Raw genomic sequence first — 17900 nt, forward strand, 5'->3', positions numbered from 1 at the left:
GGGCAATTTTTTCACACAGAGGGTGGTGAATGTCTGGAACAAGCTGCCAGAGGTAGTAGTAGAGGCAAGTACTATTTTGTCTTTTGAAAAGCATTTAGATAGTTACATGGGTAAGATGGGTATAGAGGGACATGGGCCAAATGCAGGCAATTGGGATTAGCTTAGGGGTTTAAACAAAAAGGACGGCATGGACAAGTTGGGCCGAAGGGCCTGTTTCCATGCTGTAAACCTCAATGACTCTATGATTCTATTCATAATGCTAGAGTAACTAGTCTTTTTAGCACAAAACAGTGAGTGCTGATTTCTAGCAAACTGACCTAAAATGAGCAAATGCCAGGTGAGAAGCAGTGGCACAGTGGAATTATCACTGAACTAGAAATCCAGAGACCAGGGTAATGCTCAGAGAACTCAGGTTCAATTCCCACCGTGGCAGAAATTTGAATTCAATAAAAATCTGGAATTAGAAGTCTAGTGATGACCATGAAGCCATTGTCAATTGTTATAAAAACCCATCTGATGCCCTTTAGGGAAGGAAATTTGCCATCGTCACCCGGTCTGGCCTACATGTGATTCCCGAGCCACAGCAGTGTTGTTGACTCTCAAATGCCCTCTGAAATGGGGGGAAGTTAGGAATGGTCAATAAATGCTGGCCAGCTAGCAACACCCACATCCTGTAAAAATGAGTAAATTAGGTAAGAGATTAGAGAATAAATATGGGCTGGGAGGCTGGTCAACAGGTAGCACAGGCTACACAGTGTCTATTAGCAAAGCAGATTGATAGATTCAAGGTGGGAGGATGTGTCTGATAAATTGTAAGTGTCCACTGGGACAATAACATACACAACGGAATGAGATGACTCATAGAATCATAGAGTTCCACAGTGCAGAAGGAGGCCATTCAGCCCATTGAGTCTGCACCAACCACAATTCCACCCATGTCCTATCTCCGTAACACCATGCATTTATCCTAGCTAGCCCCCTTGACACTAAGCGGCAATTTAGCACGGTCAATCCCCACCTAACCTGCACATGTTTGGATCGTGGGAGGAAACCGGAGTACTGGAGGAAACACAAGCAGACACGGGGAGAATGTGCAATTTCCACAAAACAGTGACCCAAGCCGGGAATCGAACCAGGTCCCTGGCGCTGTGGGGCAGCAGTGCTACCCACTTACTCTGGAACATCAGGCCAAAGTGAAATAGTAGAGGCATGAGGAAAGGTAAATATTATGGAGTGTAGCATGATTGCCTTTAAGAATGGCAGGATTTAATCAGAATTTTCCCTTAGGAAAATGTCCTTTTGAGAAATCTAGGGGAGGCCTAGTGGTATTATTGCTAGACTATTAATACAGAAATTCAGCTAATGTTCTGGGGACCCAGGTTCAAATCCCACTACAGCAAATGGAGGAATTTGAATTCAGTACAAAATATCTGGAATTAAGGATCTACTGATGACCCACAAAACCATTATCAATTGTTGGAAAAGGACCATCTGGTTCATTAATATCCTTTAGGGAAGGAAATCTGCTGTCCTTACCTAGTCTGGCCTAAATGTGACTCCAGAGCTGCAGTAATGTGGTTGATTCTCAAATGCGCTCCAAGGGCAGCTAGGGATGGTCAATAAATGCTGGCCAGCCAGTAATGCCCATGTCCCACAAATGAATAAAGATTGAATAGGTGGATACAGGTTGTATCTGGGCAGTGTAAATAGAATAAGTGGTAGAATAGGGTCCATGATCAGGTGAATTGCACCTAACATATGGAAAATAAATGGTTGGACCCATAATGGAATAGGATGCGTACAGGCCATGGAAGTCAGTGGTTTCCATCCTGTGGTTCTTTAGTTTGGTAAGTCAAGTAGCTTTTTTTTCAATTTGCAGTTTTAATTTTCTTAGGAATGTCATGATTTGCTGCTTATTTATCAAAGAGAGTGCAGCGACAGAGTCAATGGTGTGTTGTTTGCTGAGAAGATCATCCCTCAAGGCCAAGGCAGTGTGTGCTGCTGTGTAAATGGGGCATTATAAAATGCAGTATAATCCGATCACAGATTCTGAGGAGAATACAATAAATTACTCTGGAGCTTTGAACAACATAATGTAGGCAGTGAGACTATGTGTAATGGGTAATGTCTCTGTTTCGGCAAAATAGGGAGGCAGAACTTGATACTTTGTCATCACGTTTCACTTCACATGCCAGCAATGCAGCACAGTGTGGAGAGTGTTGCCTAATCAATGTGTGGTACATCAGGAAAGAAAATGGAAAAGCAAGTCCTTTCAATAAAACATGCAATTTCAACGTGCAGTTTCAAATAAAAAGATATGAAGATTGCACGTTAGGAAGGAAAATCAGGCAAGGTAACTTTTAAACCACCAACATGAAGTCAATGAATGTGATCTCGCAGCATTTAAGATGCCATTGTGGTCCTCATCACATTAAGACGGTGGACTGGACTGGGGAGAAGAAATGAGCCGGTTATCCTTTTCCCGACTGTGGTCCAGTAATTCATTTTTTAAAATGTCTTCATTCACAAGATGTGGGCATCACTGGCTAGGCCAGCATTTATTGCCCATCCCCAGTTGCCCTTGAGAAGGTGGTAATGAGCATGTTTCTTGAATCACAGCAGTCCATGTGGTGTAGGTACATCAACAGTGCTGTTTTACTGCAATTGTATAAGCCATTGGTGAGGCTATGCCGTTTTTAAAGTTTAAAGTTTATTTATTAGTGTCACAAATAGGCTTCATTAACACTGGAATGAAGTTAGTATGAAAATCCTCTAGTCACCATACTCTGGCGCCTGTTCGGGTACACTGAGGGAGAATTTAGTGTGGCTAATGCACCTAACCAGCACGTCTTTGGGAGTGTGGGAGGAAACCCACACAGACACGGGAGAATGTGTAGGTTCAACACAGACAGTGACCCAAGCCAGGAACCAGACCCTGGCACTGTGAGGCAGCAGTATTAACCAATGTGCCACCATGCCACCTGGAATATTGTGTGCAGTTTTGATGTTCTTACCTGAAGAAGATGTTCTTGCTATAGAGAGAGTACTGCGAAGGTTTGCTAGGCTGATTCCTGGGATGGCAGGTCTGTCATATGAGGAGAGACTAAGTCGGTTAGGATTTTATTCACTGGAATTTAGAAGAGTGAGAGGGGATCTCATAGAAACTTAGAAAATTTTAACAGGGTTACACAGGATAGATTCAGAAAGAGTATTCCCAATGGTGGGGAGTCCAGAGCTAGAGGTCATAGTTTGAGGATGAGGAATAAACCTTTTAGAACTGAGGTGAGGAGAAATTTCTTCACCCAGAGGGTGCTGAATGTGTGGAAATCACTTCCACAGAAAGCAATTGAGGCCAAAACGTTGTCTGATTTCAAGAAATTAGATATAACTCTTGGAGCTAAAGGGATCAAGGTGTATTGGGGGAGGGGCGAGCAGGGGGATCAGGATATTGAATTTGATAATCAGCCATGATCAAAATGAATGGCAAAGCAAGCTCGAAGGGCTGGATGGCCTACTCCTGCTTCTAGTTTCTATTTTAGGAAGGGGACTCCAGGATTCTGTCCCCAGCAATGGTGAAGAAATGGTGATATAGTTCTTGTTGCGCAGTGGATAATGGCCCAGCTTTGCAATAGGAATTACTGGGAGACAATCATCACTACCTGTTGATGCTGTCCTCAGCAACTTGCAGCATCCACACATACAGAGTTAAATATAGCAATCAGGAAATTGCTGTCTGGTTTATCCTTCTCCTCCACAGGCTTACACAGGTACAGATATCATGTTGAGAGGTTCAGTATTTAAATATACTAAGGGCAAGAACTTGCAGCACTTACCCATTCATTAAACATTGCCAGAACAAGCTAGGGCTGATGCACTCAAATGCGAGTGAATTTTTGACAGGATGATGATCATAATTACTGCTAATAATCTCTGTAACATTAAAAATTTAATTTTACATTTGTGGAGTCTCATTCCCTCAGGATTTAATTATTTTTGGGGATTTAAAAAAATTAATTAAAATTTTTAAGTTTTAAATTTAGATCTGTCTTTGCCTCTCTTTTTTTTAAACGTAATCTTACTCTGAATTAAATGTTGTAAATTATATCTCTTGGCCTGTCTGATTGGATTCTTCAATTTGATTGGTAGAAGAAACCTTGACTTGCTCATACATGGTACATTTCGCCTGTAGAGGGCATCATGCAGCAATAGATCCATAATTAGCACAAGTTGCTCAATAGCCTGTGAAAGGGCTTGAGGGTAGCTTGAAGCGCAGTGGCGAGTGTGGTTCCTTTGCTGTGGACCTTAAAATCTAACTCATTGTTTGAGAGCAGTTTGGTCTTCTTCATGATGGCCCTCAGAGTGGAATAAGCTGCCAACATTCTCTGACTGGGTGCACACTTGTTGTCAATAGGATCCAAACCAATTTGTTCCATCAAAATCAAGATACAGAGCTTTTCTTTATTAAGAGAATTTATTGCTATCACAGCTCTACTCCCATACAACCCAGTGTCCCACCCATCCCCTATTTATAAGTGCTCAAAGACAATTACTACCCATCACCTGATTCTCTTAACCTTAACAATATAATTAACATGAGATTAGATTACAATTGTGTGGGAACATGAATCCCAATCTCACTTTGCCACTTTGAACAAACTGTATTCTCTCAAAGTAATCACAAATCTCTCACTAATGTCTTTTGGGGAAGGAAACCTGCTGCCCATACTCAGTCTGAGCTGGCATGTCACTCCAATCCCACACTAAGTGGTTAAACCTTAACTATTCTTAGGATAACTAGGAATGGGCATTAAATGCCAACCTTGCTGGCAACATCCACAACCCAAGATGAATTCAATGAAGTACCTAAGAAGGGAATTAGGAATTCCTGCCTGGTTTACAGCCTCCTGTTAGTTATGTTAACCCCAAGATTGAAACTTCTGTTGCATCCGGAAGCTAAACTAATCAAGATAAATAATTTGGTTCCTAAAACATAAGCCTTTTCCTTTCTGCTTTGCATTGCTCCCATGCTGAGACATGGCTCCAGCAAAAGTCAATACAGAGTATTGGATAAATACAGAAGAACACTCATTTTCAGGCTTCTGCCCAGAAAGCTGGAGAGTGGGACTACCTTGAGAGTTCTTTCAAATTGTTGACACAGGGATGATGGGCTGAGAGTACAATATACCTGTACATGCTCATGCACAGCAACATACAGACACGCAGGTGCACATGCACACACACTCAGTGACACACACACACACACTGACACACATACACATGCACACAAGCACACACACACACACACACACACACACACACACGGCAAAGTAAGAGCTGAGTGAAGCATTGCCAAATTGAGAGGGAGGAGAAGGAGTTGGTGACACTCTGATCAATGTCGGCGATGGCCTTTCTACAAAGAAACCTGACTCCTGAAGTTGATCAACGGTCAATTAATCAATTAATTGTTGCACTTCCCACAATAAATTCAGTGTCATTATTCTCTCTCTCTGAACTGGTGCTGAATAGATTTAATTCTAAACTCAATGTACTGTGGAATTGACTGAACTGGGCTCCTCGATCCATTTATTATGTGCACAGTAAAATTCCTGTTTCTGGCCGGTTGCTCAGCTGATGAAGACACCACTTTGACTAGCTCTGGTCGATAGGATTGAGGAAATGTTTGACTGGCACACTGATTGTGGAGCTTAGGAAAAGGCCAGCAGGTAACCACAGTGTTGAAATTCACTTATTTCCTCCGGATGCTTTGAGAAGCTCAATGAGATAAAGTAGAAATGGTTTAGCCTCCTGTGTAATGTTTAATAATTCTTCAATGCAGCTACAAAGGATTGCTCCTACATGAATTTCACATGTACACATTCACCAGGTGAAACATTTATATTGCAAAACAGTGGATTCTGAATTTAATTCTTTCCTGATCAATGCCATTAACCATTAGAATTTCTGCATCCAAATTTCTATTCAGATAAGTGACAGGCAGGGAGAGAGAGAGAGAGATAGCAAGGTCAGTGAGTTACAATTAGGCTCAAGGGACTTGGGCAAGGAAAACAAAAAAAGTCATCTTGAGGTCACTGCTGTTAGATGTTATACAGGCACGCAAGAAACTGGAGGTTTACATGAGGTCAGAATTGGAGGAGCGTGAAGAACTTGGAAGATTTTAAAGTTGGGGGTGGTACAGTGGTTAGCACCAAGGATCCAGGTTCGATTCCAGTCTTAGAGCAGCACAGTGGGGCAATGGTTTGCATTGCTGCCTTATAGCGCTAGAGAGCTGGGTTCGATTCACCTTCTGTGCGGAGTCTGCATATTCTCCCATGTCTGCGTAGGTTTCCTCGAGGTGCTCTGGTTTCCTCCCACAGTCCAAAACATGCTGGTTAGGTGCATTGGCCATGCTAAATTTTCCCTCAGTGTACCTGAACAGGAGTGTGGTGACTAGGGAATTTTCTCAGTGACTACATTAGTGTTAATCTAAGCCTACTTATGGCACTAATGAATAAACTTAAACTTGGGTGACTGTGTGGAGTTTGCATGTCCTCCCTGTGTCTAGGGTAGGTTTCCTCTGAATGCTGTGGTTTCCTCTCATAGTCCAACGATGTGCAAGTTAGGTGGATTGGCCATGCTAAATTGGCTGTTAGTGTCCAAAGATCTGTAAATTGGATGGATTGGCCATGGTGGGCACACAGGGTTGTGGGAGGCCTGGGTGGGATGCTTTTTTGGAGGATTGGTGCAAGCTCGATGGACCGATTGGCTTCCTGCATTGTAGGGAATCAGTGGATTCTACGGAGGGGGTTACACAGATAGGGAGAAGTGATATCATCAAGGGACTTGAAACCAGAGATGCTGGATTAGGACCCAGTGTTGGTCTGTGAGCACAGAGATAATGGGTGAGCAGAACTTGGTGCAGGATGAGCTCATCTTTGCAGAGAGTGGGAAGGACTGGCCAGGAAGCCATTGGAATTGTCGGGTGGAATTCTCCAGCAGTGCTGGTCTAAAAGCCGGAAATTCCCACCCAACTGTCAATGGGGTTTCACATTGTCCACAACCCAGTCACTAAAATTCCAGTGGTGGGAGGGATGGGAGAATTCTGGCCATCAAGTCTGAAGGTGACAAAGGCATGGGTGAAGTAATTGGTCATTTCCAATTGATCTTCAGTTGAGCTAAGGATGTTACACGAGAGTGTCAGATGGTGATGGATAGAACTTGAGTCAATCTTTAAACACTCTTATGATTATTTATTCACAGGAAAACACATTACAAATATGCACATCCTGACCCAACAACCTCAGTTCCTGTCTGTTGCTACTTACACGAACACCACTGAAGCCCCAGTTAGTGTCTGCCACCTGAATACATTTAAAAACAATTAATATTCAATTAATAAGGGAGATTCAGGATTCTTTTGCTACACAACTGTCCCAACTTAATTGGTTGGAAGTAAGGTTGAATTTCTAAGTAAATTTTTTGAGTTCAGAAATGAAATGTATGAAAATTGTTGCACCTTTAGCACTCACTGTCAGCATTAGGCACTTCCATATGAGAATACAGCAGATGCAGAATAGAGCTTGTGGTTCTCTTCTAACATAGCAAACCCTTAATGTTGGGTGATTATCCCTGATACTGGTGTGGATAGACTAATATTTTCCATTGTATGCTTTCTGTCTTCATGCTTTTAAGGACCAGTTTTGGCACCACTTCCACACTAAACTGGGGATAGTTTTCTACCATAAAGCCATTGAATTGATTTGACTTGATTCATTATTGTCACATGTAGTGGCTTACAGTGAAAAGTATTATTTCTTGCACACTCTGCAGACAAAGCATACCGTTCGTAGAGTACATGGAGGAGAAGGAAAGGAGGGGGTGCAAAATGTAGAGTTAAATGTTGCAGGTCTTTATGGTTAACACAAAGGGTGGAGACTTTCATCTCCTCAATCCAAATTGGACAAGAAAACAGATCAATTAACCAAGGAAGTCAGCACATTCAAAAGTGCTCATTTCATCAACTGGATGAGACAGTAGCTGTTCTGTTGATGATTGACCCAATTCATTCCTTCTTTCCAGATCATTAAAGATAGAATATTCACACATGTTTCAAGAAATAAACTCATGTGGAACAAACTGCCCGGAGGATTATTTGTGTTCCCTCAGTACTCGACACACACAGCAGATTACCCCTTCTACTATTTGGACGAGGGTGAGTGTGAAAGTGCAATCCTTAAGGAATAATCCTGTAGGAAATCATCGTACTATTCATGCCGATACCCGGCTTCTCAATCCTGATTGAATGGTGTGGTTGTTATTTTCTCTGCTTGCAGGTTTAACTCCCAAGAAGGAGTTCACGGGGTTGATTTATGCAGTCTCTCCCCTGGTCTCCCAATCCCAGCCTATCATCAAGTTAATCTTAGCACTGGCAAAATCCAAGTACTGTGCACAGGTATGTAACAAAGACCGTACAACATGCTAAAATGAAAGCAAAATTACTGCAGATGCTGGAATTTGAAACAGAAAGAGAAAATGCTGGAAAACCTCAGCAGGTCTGGCAGCATCTGTCAGGAGAGAAAAGAGCTGATGTTTTGAGTCCAGGTGGTCCTTTCTCAAAGCTTTGACAAAGGGTCTGCCAGACCTGCTGAGATTTTCCAGCATTTTCTCTTTTGGTATCATATACATGCTTCATTTTCACTTTTTATCCAGTATTTTTTTCCATTTTTTTGCTTTATCCACTACTCTCTGTCCTCTGTGCCAATGAGTGACCCTAACACTGACCTGAGGAGAGACGAACACCTTCTGGCAGCCACATTCTTTATTTATTCTAGAACAGTAGGTCGCTACTATGAAGTTTGATATCATCTAAAAACATGAAAGACAAACTTGCATTTATACATTACCTTTCACAACTCAACAAAGTACTTCTAAAGTGTCGTCACTGTTCTAGGAAATGTGGCAGCCAATTTGTGCACAGCAAGCTCCCAAAAACAGCAACATCTTAATGATTGTTTTACTGATGCTGGGTGAAGAATAAATATTGGCCAGGGAGAATCATCCTGTTTTTCTTTGAAAAAGTGAAATAGTGCCAATGGATTTAACACACTCACCTGAAAGCGCAGTTACCTCATATCCAAAAGGCAGCATTTCAACAGTGCAGCACTCACTCAGTACTCCAGAGGAGAAGCAGCTTGGATTTTGGGATGGATCCAGGCTCACACATGAGGAATGATAACTCTGGGTAAGATATCAGAGGACAGCTGGTGTTTGTGAAGCCAGAACTACAATAGAGATGCTGCAGGAGGCATTGGGCTGGATTTTCCACCCCCAAGACCAGAAATTCCCACTGAGGTCAACGGATTTTTTGCGTGATCCGCCAAATTTTCTGTCCCGCCGGCTGTGATTCCTGTGGCGGGCAGGTGGGATGGGAAAATTCCACCCATTCTGTCCAAAATTCCAATATTTCCGGATCCTGGGGATTTGATGTAGAGACTCTGGACAATCTCTCCCATTGTCTGATGGAGAGGAAGGCGGGGGAATGGTTCCATTTCATAAAGTGTTAGCCATTTATGCCAGATTGCACAATGCAGATACTCGAATCAATACTTCAGGCAGGACAATGTTTTCTGGAAAACATGTCATGAATCAACACCCTGGGGGTTACCACTGACCAGAAAATGAACTGGACCAGCCATATAGTAACTGTGGCTACAAGAACAGATCAGAAGCTGGGATTTCTGTGCTGGGAAACTCACCTCCCCAAAGCCTGTCCACAAGTCAGGATTCAGGACAAAGCAGCCCACTTTATGGCACCCAATCTATCGTAATCAATATCCACACCCTCTACCACCGATCCATGGTGGCAGTAGTGTGTACCATCTACAAGATGCACTGCAGCAACTGACCAAGGCTCCTTCCAAACCCACAGCATCTGCCACCAAGAAGAGCAGCAGGAGCCTGGGAATGACAGCACCTCCAGGTTCCCATCCAGGCCACTCACCAGGCTGATTTGGAAATGTATCACCGTTCCTTTACTGTTGCTGGGTGAAAATCCTGGAACTCCCTCACTAAGAGCTCTGAGGGTGTACCTACATCACATGCGCTACAGCCATTCAAGAAGGTGACTCATCACCACAACGGCAATAAAGACTGGCTAATAAATGCTGGTCTGGCCAGCGATGCCCACATCTCATGAAAGAATTTTTAAAAATGTCAACCAAAAGCAATGATAGGGTAAGCCACATTTGGAATACTGTGTCCAGTTCTGGTCCCCACACTACCAGAAGGATGTGGTGGTTTTGGTGAGAGTACAGAAAAGATTTACCAGGATGTTAGCTGGTATGGAGGGTATTAGCTATGAAGAGAGATTGAATAAACTGGGATTGTCCTTCCTGGAAAGACAGAGGCTGAGGGGCCGCCTGATAGAAGTTTATAAAATTATGAGGAGTATAGATAGAGTGAACTGTTGGAAGCTTTCTCACAGGGCAGAAATGGCAATTACAAGGGCGCACAAATTCAAGATAAGGGGGGAAATGTTTGGTGGAGATGTGCGAGAAAGTTTTTTTACACAGGAGGTGGTGGGAGCCTGAAATGCACTGCCAAGTGAGGTGGTTGAGGCAGACATGTTAGCCATATTTAAGACTTATCTAGATAGACACATGAACAGATGGGGAGTAGAGGGAAATAAGTAGTTGACCTAGATAATACAACATGATTGGCACAGGCCTGGAGGGCTAAAGGGCCTGTTCCTGTGCTGTACTGTTCTTTGATAAGGAAATTAAATGTCACCATTTTAGGAAACTAGATAAGGAAGAAAGGAATAGAAGGATATGTTGGTAAGGTTAAGTAGAGTGGAAGGAAGCATTTAGGTCAGAAGTCTATGCTGTAAATTCTGTGTAATCTATAATGATAATTACACTCAGTTTTTATTTGCCTGGACTGCTTTGATTGATCAGTTTAAAAGGTGCGTCTATTGGTGCATTTATTCTATGGGTGCACGTGGGGCAGTTGGAGAATTGGATCATGTGACACACGTGAGGCTGCCAGTGGATGGTGATGGCAGCAGTGTGGTGGGGGGGGGGTTTTCAAAGGCCAAAAGCAGGGAAAGGTGAGGGGGCGTGGTGGTCAACAACAAAGGGAGATTGTATCCATAATGGATGGTACAGGATTGCTGGAAGGAATGTGGATGGCATGAGACAGAAAGTATAGGGGTAGATGAGATGATGAAATTGGGTAAGTCTGGCAAAATGGGGGCAATTGTTTGACACAACTTATTCTTCAAACACCACTTTGGCTCAGTTGACTAGACAGCTGGTTTGTCTTGCAGAGCGATGCCAACAACATGGGTTCAATTCCCGTACTGGCTGAGGTTATCCATGAAGACCTGCTTTCTCAATCTTGCCTCTCGCCTGTGGCATGGTGATCCTCAGGTTAAATCACCACCAGTCAGCTCTCCCCATCAGAGGGAAAAGCAGCTTCGGCCATCTGGGACTATGGCGACTTTATCTTTATTCCTTGTGCTAAAAATGAAGGTTCACAAGGTTTGAATGAAAAGGTTTTAGAAAAGCTAATATCTACAGAAAATGAAGATGATAACAGTGTATTCCCTCTGGAGTTTTTTCACAGTCCAACACCTCTGGGCATGCCACAAACAAGGCCAGATTTTGATCAATAATGTCAATAGCTAAAGTCAGGAAATTTCCAAATTTGTCAGACCCAGCTCAATAAAAAGATGCCCGGTACACAAATTCTTGTCACAACGGGTGCAGATGTGGAATGGAGTTGGATCAACTGACCTTGGAAGCAGAGCAATGGCAGCTAAGAGGGAGGGCAAGTGCAAGATGGGCCAATTAGAAGGCCTGTCTGGGGTCTCTGGAGCTTCGTCCCAGGTGTATTAGATTTTAGGCCCTTCAGCGTCCACACACCCCCTCAGCTCCTTATCCCTTTATACACAAACACATGCTCCTCCAGCCTTTCCCCATGGCCCCTCATACTGCTTATGTCACTTTAATGCCAACATGCTGCCCAGCCATTCCACCTGGCTCCTCATTAAGTCCATGCCAAACCATGCCCCTTCCACACCCATCCAACCAGTATGCACCAGGTACATAACCAATGAGCTATAGAATAACAATGGTAAGTATGGAACTGCCAAGAGGAAAAAAAGCACCCATTCACAAATTTAAACAAAATGCTGTTCCTTCAACTGAATAAAAGCGTCAATCAGACAGATCATTAAAGTGTCAATGATAGAGGCTTCAAACACATCAGACCTCCAAATCTTGTCCAAATAAATATTGAGACATCGATGAAAAAGATCATAGAACAACTTATTATAGCTACCTAAAGGTATCAATCAAGCAACACCAATAATTCACTTCAGTTTTCTAAACAAGGCTGATGTTTTCTTCATCTGGTCTCACAGCCAAGTCTCATTATGTACGCTTGATTGAGTCCAGACTCCATAAATCACAAGTCATGAAGTATCTGGCCCAACTACATGGAAATTGTGGGGGCCCAGGAGATGCCTACCCGCAGCTGAGCCAAATGGACGAAGAGCACAGATTACAGGCTCGCTACGCATACCATTATGTTTTTAATTATTAGTCTTACATTAACACTGCAATGAAATTACAATGAAATTCCCCAAGTCGCCACACTATGGTGCCTGTTCGGGTGAATTCAGCATGCCTTTCAGACTGTGGGAGAACATAAGAACTAGGAGCAGGAGTAGGCCATCTGGCCCCTCGAGCCTGCTCCGCCATTCAGTACAATCATGGCTGACTTTTTTGTGGACTCAGCTCCACTTACCCGCCCACTCACCATAACCCTTGATTCCTATACTGTCCAAACACTTATCTATCCTTGCTTTAAAAACATTCAATGAGGTAGCCTCAACTGCTTCACTGAGCAGGGAATTCCACGGATTCACAACCCTGTGTGTGAAGAAATTCCTCCTCAACTCAGACATGAATCTGCTTCCCCTTATTTTGAGACCATGCCCCCTAGTTCTAGTTTCATCTGCCAGTAGAAACAATTTCCCTGTTTCTATCTTATCTATTCCCTTCATAATCTTATATGTTTCTATAAGACCCCCCCCCCCATTCTTCTGAATTCCAATGAGAATAGCCCCAATCTACTCAGTTTCTCCTCATAAGCCAACCCTCTCAACTCTAGAATCAACATATTGAATCTCCTCTGCAGTACAAGTATATCCTTCCTCAAGGAGAAAACCGGAGCACCCAGAGGAAACCCACGCAGACACGGGGAGAACATGCAAACTTCTCACAGACAGTGACCCAAGCCGGGAATCAAACACGGATCCCTGGCTCTGTGAGGCAGGCAGCAGTGCTGGGCCACCATGCCCGCCCATATGCCAAGTTGGCGAAAATTGTGGGATGCAGGAATGAGGGTTGGAATCGCGGAACTAGGTCTTGGCTGCTATTTTTACATGGCTCGGAAATTGTTTTGACTCAGTGAAAATCCAGACTTATCCAGTGAAAATCAAGTCATAACATTGCTAAAAAAGCCTGAATTCTAACCAAGGGCTTTGTCATGGGGTTGGGTTGATAGTTAGGAAGCTGTTTTCTTTGATGATAGATGCTGATATTAGAACATGCAGGTTTCAAGGGAATAAAGCGTTTATTCTTCAAATAATATTGAACCCATTTGTGTAAACCTGCCTTTAAACTCAGTGGCAAAAACAGTTCTCAATTATACTTTCATACTCTGTGTCCGTAAACAGGTCACGAGGTCTGAATCCTGACAAAATCTGTCTCAAAGGGTGGTGAATCTCTGGAATTCTCTGCCCGTTGAAGTGGTGGAGGCTGCCTCGCTAAATATTTTTAAGAAGCGGGTTGATGGGTTTTTGATAAGAGAGGGGATTAAGGGTTATGGGGAGAGGGCGGGAAAGTGGAACTGAGCCACGACAGATCAGCCATGATCTTATTGAATGGCGGGGCAGGCTCGAAGGGCCAGATGGCCTACTCCTGCTCCTATTTCTTATGTTCTTATGTTCTTATGTAGCCCTGTTTTTACTCATGGACAGCTTATGTAATTTTTTTTTCCAGAGTGAGAAACATTGATTCTGTTAAAGTCTTTGGTAATGGAATAAACTAAGAAATCTCTTATTTAAAAAAAATACTGGTGAAATAAAGATTCTATTTTGACCACAAATGTTTTGCAGTCTCAGCTGGTTCTATATCATCCACAGTCACCTGTAAAATAATCTTTGCTCTTTTGATCCTAGATTATTATCTTGTGGAATTGTGACAAACCACTACCCCAGAGGAGTAAATGGCCCTCCATCAGAATGCCTCTTATATTCATAAGGGGAGAACATAAGGTAAGGAGTAATTGTTTCTTAAGAAAGTCATATGTGTGACATTTTATTGGTTTAATGAGCCCATTAACACTAGATAACCAGAATTCCTCATCACTACAAGCAAAGGTAATTTTTTAAGTCTTGAATTGTAATATTGGGGATTATTGAAGCATGGATATGGGGACTCATAACAAGGCTGGAGTTAAAAGCAGAGTAGGTGAGATGGATGGCCAGCATGTAGAATGGATGAGAGGGCATCCGATTCAATTGCCATCCATCATGTGTCAAAGTCTCTAGGATATGAATGACAATGTGGAGCAGGTAGTGAAATCTCCTGACACCCAGTCTGTCTGGTCTTGGACGGTGGCGTAGGATCTGGAATCTTCACAGTTCAAGGTTGGAGACCTGGGAAGTACGGACAACCAATGTCCACACAACTTGGGAAGGGTGAGATCAGACCATCAAAAGCAAAGAAATGGCCCGACGACTTCCAACATCCACATTTACCACCAGCAGCCATCTCACGCAAATGGTGCTGACCAAACTCCAATATCGTTCGTCAATACAATACACTTTTAATAACGTATTAACCACATCAGCGATTTCTGGCAGCTCTTTGCACCTCATTAATCTCTTGTACAACAATTATGGATGGGTGTTCACCCGTGAAAGGACTATAGAAAGCCTCTCTGCTGTTCTGTGCCTTTCCTTAACACTCTCCCATTTTCTGTTGCATGTCTGTCAGTCATTATAAAACTGAATGAATGCTGCATCCCATACCAACTGTTTTTAAATGACCTCGAGGTGGGGATTAGTTTTATCGTCCACCACTTATAGCGAGTAAATGCACCTACCATCTGCAATTCTTAAATGCTGGACTCTTTCCACCCACAGTGAAGATTTCTACCTGCTTTCTAATAAGGCACCAAAACTGGCAGAAAGCAATATCCACTCCGGTTTGATTATTCCTTACTTTGCTTCAAAATTCTCTCCATAACTATTAAAAGCAAAATACTATTCAAACAAATTAAGACAGGTTTCTGCACAACATCTATTGATGCCACTGTGTCAGCCAATGAGCTTAAAAAAACTTACATTTATATAGCACCTTTCACAACTACAGGACATCGCAAAGTGCCTTACGACCAATTTTGTACTTCTAAAGTGTGGTTTTTCTCATAATGCAGGAAGTGCAGCAACTAATTTATGCACAGCAAGCTCCCACAAATAGCAATGTAATAATAAGTCGATGATTTATTTTTGTGATGTTGACGGAGGGATGGATGTTAGCCATAGCATCAGGGATAACTCCCTTGCTCTTCTTTGGAAAGTACCGTAAGATCTTCACGTCCAACTGAGAGGGCGATACAGCCATTTCATTTGAGAAAGGTACCTCTGACAGTACCGCCCTCCCAGCACTGCACTGGAGCTTCAGCCTTGAAGACCTGTAATGAGACTTGGACCTTCTGATTTAGATGCAAGAGGGCTACTAACTAAACTGTGGGTTGCCATGGCATGAGATGAGGCAGGATCTCTTAAGGTTAACTTGCAGCTGGTAGTTATGGAGGCAAAAGCAATGTTAGCATTCATTTCGAGAGGACACGAATACAAAAGCAGAGATGTACTGCTAAAACTTTATAATAGCTCTGCTCAGACCACGTGTGGAATATTGTGAGCAATTTTGGGCCCTGTATCTAAGGGAGGACCTAGAGGAGGTTCACGAGAATGATCCTGGGAATGAAAGGCGTGATATATGAGGAGTGTTTGAGGATTCTGTGTTTAGAAGTGGGGGGTGGGGGGAGATCTCATTGAAAGAACATAAGAACCAGAAGCAGGAGTAGGCCATCTGGCCCCTTGAGCCTGCTCCGCCATTCAATTAAATCATGGCTGATCTCTTTGTGGACTCAGCTCCACTTATCCGCCCGCTCACCATAACCCTTAATTCCTTTATTGTTCAAAAATTGATCTATCCTTGTCTTAAATGCATTCAATGAGGTAGCCTTAACTGCTTCACTGGGCAGGGAATTCCACAGACTCATAACCCTTTGTGTGACGAAGTTCCTCCTCAACTCAGTTCTAAGTCTGCTCCCCCTTATTTTGAGGCTATGCCTCCTAGTTCTAATTTCACCCGCCAGTGGAAACAACTTCCCTGCTTCTATCTTATCTATTACCCTCATAATCTTATACGTTTCTATGAGATCTCCCCTCATTCTTCTGAATTCCAATGAGTATAGCCCCAGTCTCCTCAATCTCTCCTCATAAGCCAACCCTCTCAACTCCAGAATCAACCTAGTGAATCTCCTCTTCAGCCCCTCCAGGGCCAGTAAATCCTTTCTCAAGTAAGGAGACCAAAACTGTACACAGTACTCCAGGTGTGGCCTCACCAGCACCTTATACATCTGCAACATAACCTCGCAAATGAAGGACAAAATTCCTTTTGCCTTCTTAATTACCTGCTGCACCTGCAAACCAACTCCTTCTTGCACAAGGACACCCAGGTCCCTCTGTACAGCAGCATACTGCAATTTTTTACCATTTAAATAATAGTTCATTTTGCTGTTATTCCTATCAAAATGGATGACCTCACATTTACCAACATCGTACTCCATCTGCCCGACCCTTGCCCACTCACTGAGACTATCTATATCCCTTTGCCGACTTTCAGCGTTCTTTGCACACTTTGCTCTTCCACTCATCTTAGTGTCATCTGCGAATTTTGATACACTTGGTCCCCAACTCCAAACCATCTATGTAAATCCTAAACAATTACTGTCCCAACACTGATCCCTGAAGCATACCACTAGTCACTGATGGCGAACCAAAGAACACCCATTTACCCCAACTCTTTGCTTTCTGTTAGTTAACCAATCCTCTATCCATGCTATTTCATTACCCATAACACCATGCACCTTTATCTTATGCAGCAATCTTTGGTGCGACACTTTGTCAAATGTCTTCTGAAAATCCAGATATAACACATCCACAGATTCCCCATTGTCCACTGCGCATGTAATGTTCTCAAAGAATTCCACCAAATTAGTCAAACATGACCCGCCCTTCATGAAGCCATGCTGCATCTTACCAATGGGACAATTTATATCCAGATGTCTCGCTATTTCTTCCTTGATGATAAAAAGGCCTGGATAGAGTAGACTTGGAGAAGATGTTTCCATTAATAAGAGAGGCTAGGATCTGAGGGCACAGCCTCAGAGTAAAGTGATGACCCTTTAGAACCAAGATGAGGAGGAATTTCTTCAGCCAGAGAGTAGTGAATCTGTGGAATTCATTGCCACAGAAGGACAAGTCATTGAGTGTATTGAAGGCAGAGATAGACAGGTTCTTGATTGATAAGGGGATCAAAGGTTGCGGGGAAAAGGCAGAAAAATAGAGTTGAGAAATGTATCAGCCATGATCAAATGGCAGAGCAGACTGATGGGCCAAATGGCCTAATTCTGCTCGTATATCTTATGGTCTCATTTACAACAGGACTCAGAGCAAACGGCTTATATGATAGCAGAGACTGTTTATTTCTCACACTGCAGCAAATAGTCTACAAATTACATTTAAAAAACCCCTACCA

General features: G+C 42.9%; 1 protein-coding gene across 1 annotated transcript in view; it reads left to right on the forward strand.

Moving 5' to 3' along the window:
* Positions 1–17900, forward strand: part of LOC145357741 (exostosin-1-like) — a 257169-nt gene that overhangs the window by 207716 nt on the left and 31553 nt on the right. The window contains exons 5-7 of the mRNA XM_080211185.1: positions 8077–8209; positions 8331–8449; positions 14246–14341. Coding sequence (XP_080067311.1) covers positions 8077–8209; positions 8331–8449; positions 14246–14341 — 348 coding nt within the window. The remainder of the gene's footprint in view (positions 1–8076; positions 8210–8330; positions 8450–14245; positions 14342–17900) is intronic.

The sequence above is a fragment of the Carcharhinus amblyrhynchos genome, chromosome 24, assembly GCF_965287045.1.
Source record: "Carcharhinus amblyrhynchos chromosome 24, sCarAmb.v2.hapA, whole genome shotgun sequence".
NCBI classification, from domain to species: domain Eukaryota; kingdom Metazoa; phylum Chordata; class Chondrichthyes; order Carcharhiniformes; family Carcharhinidae; genus Carcharhinus; species Carcharhinus amblyrhynchos.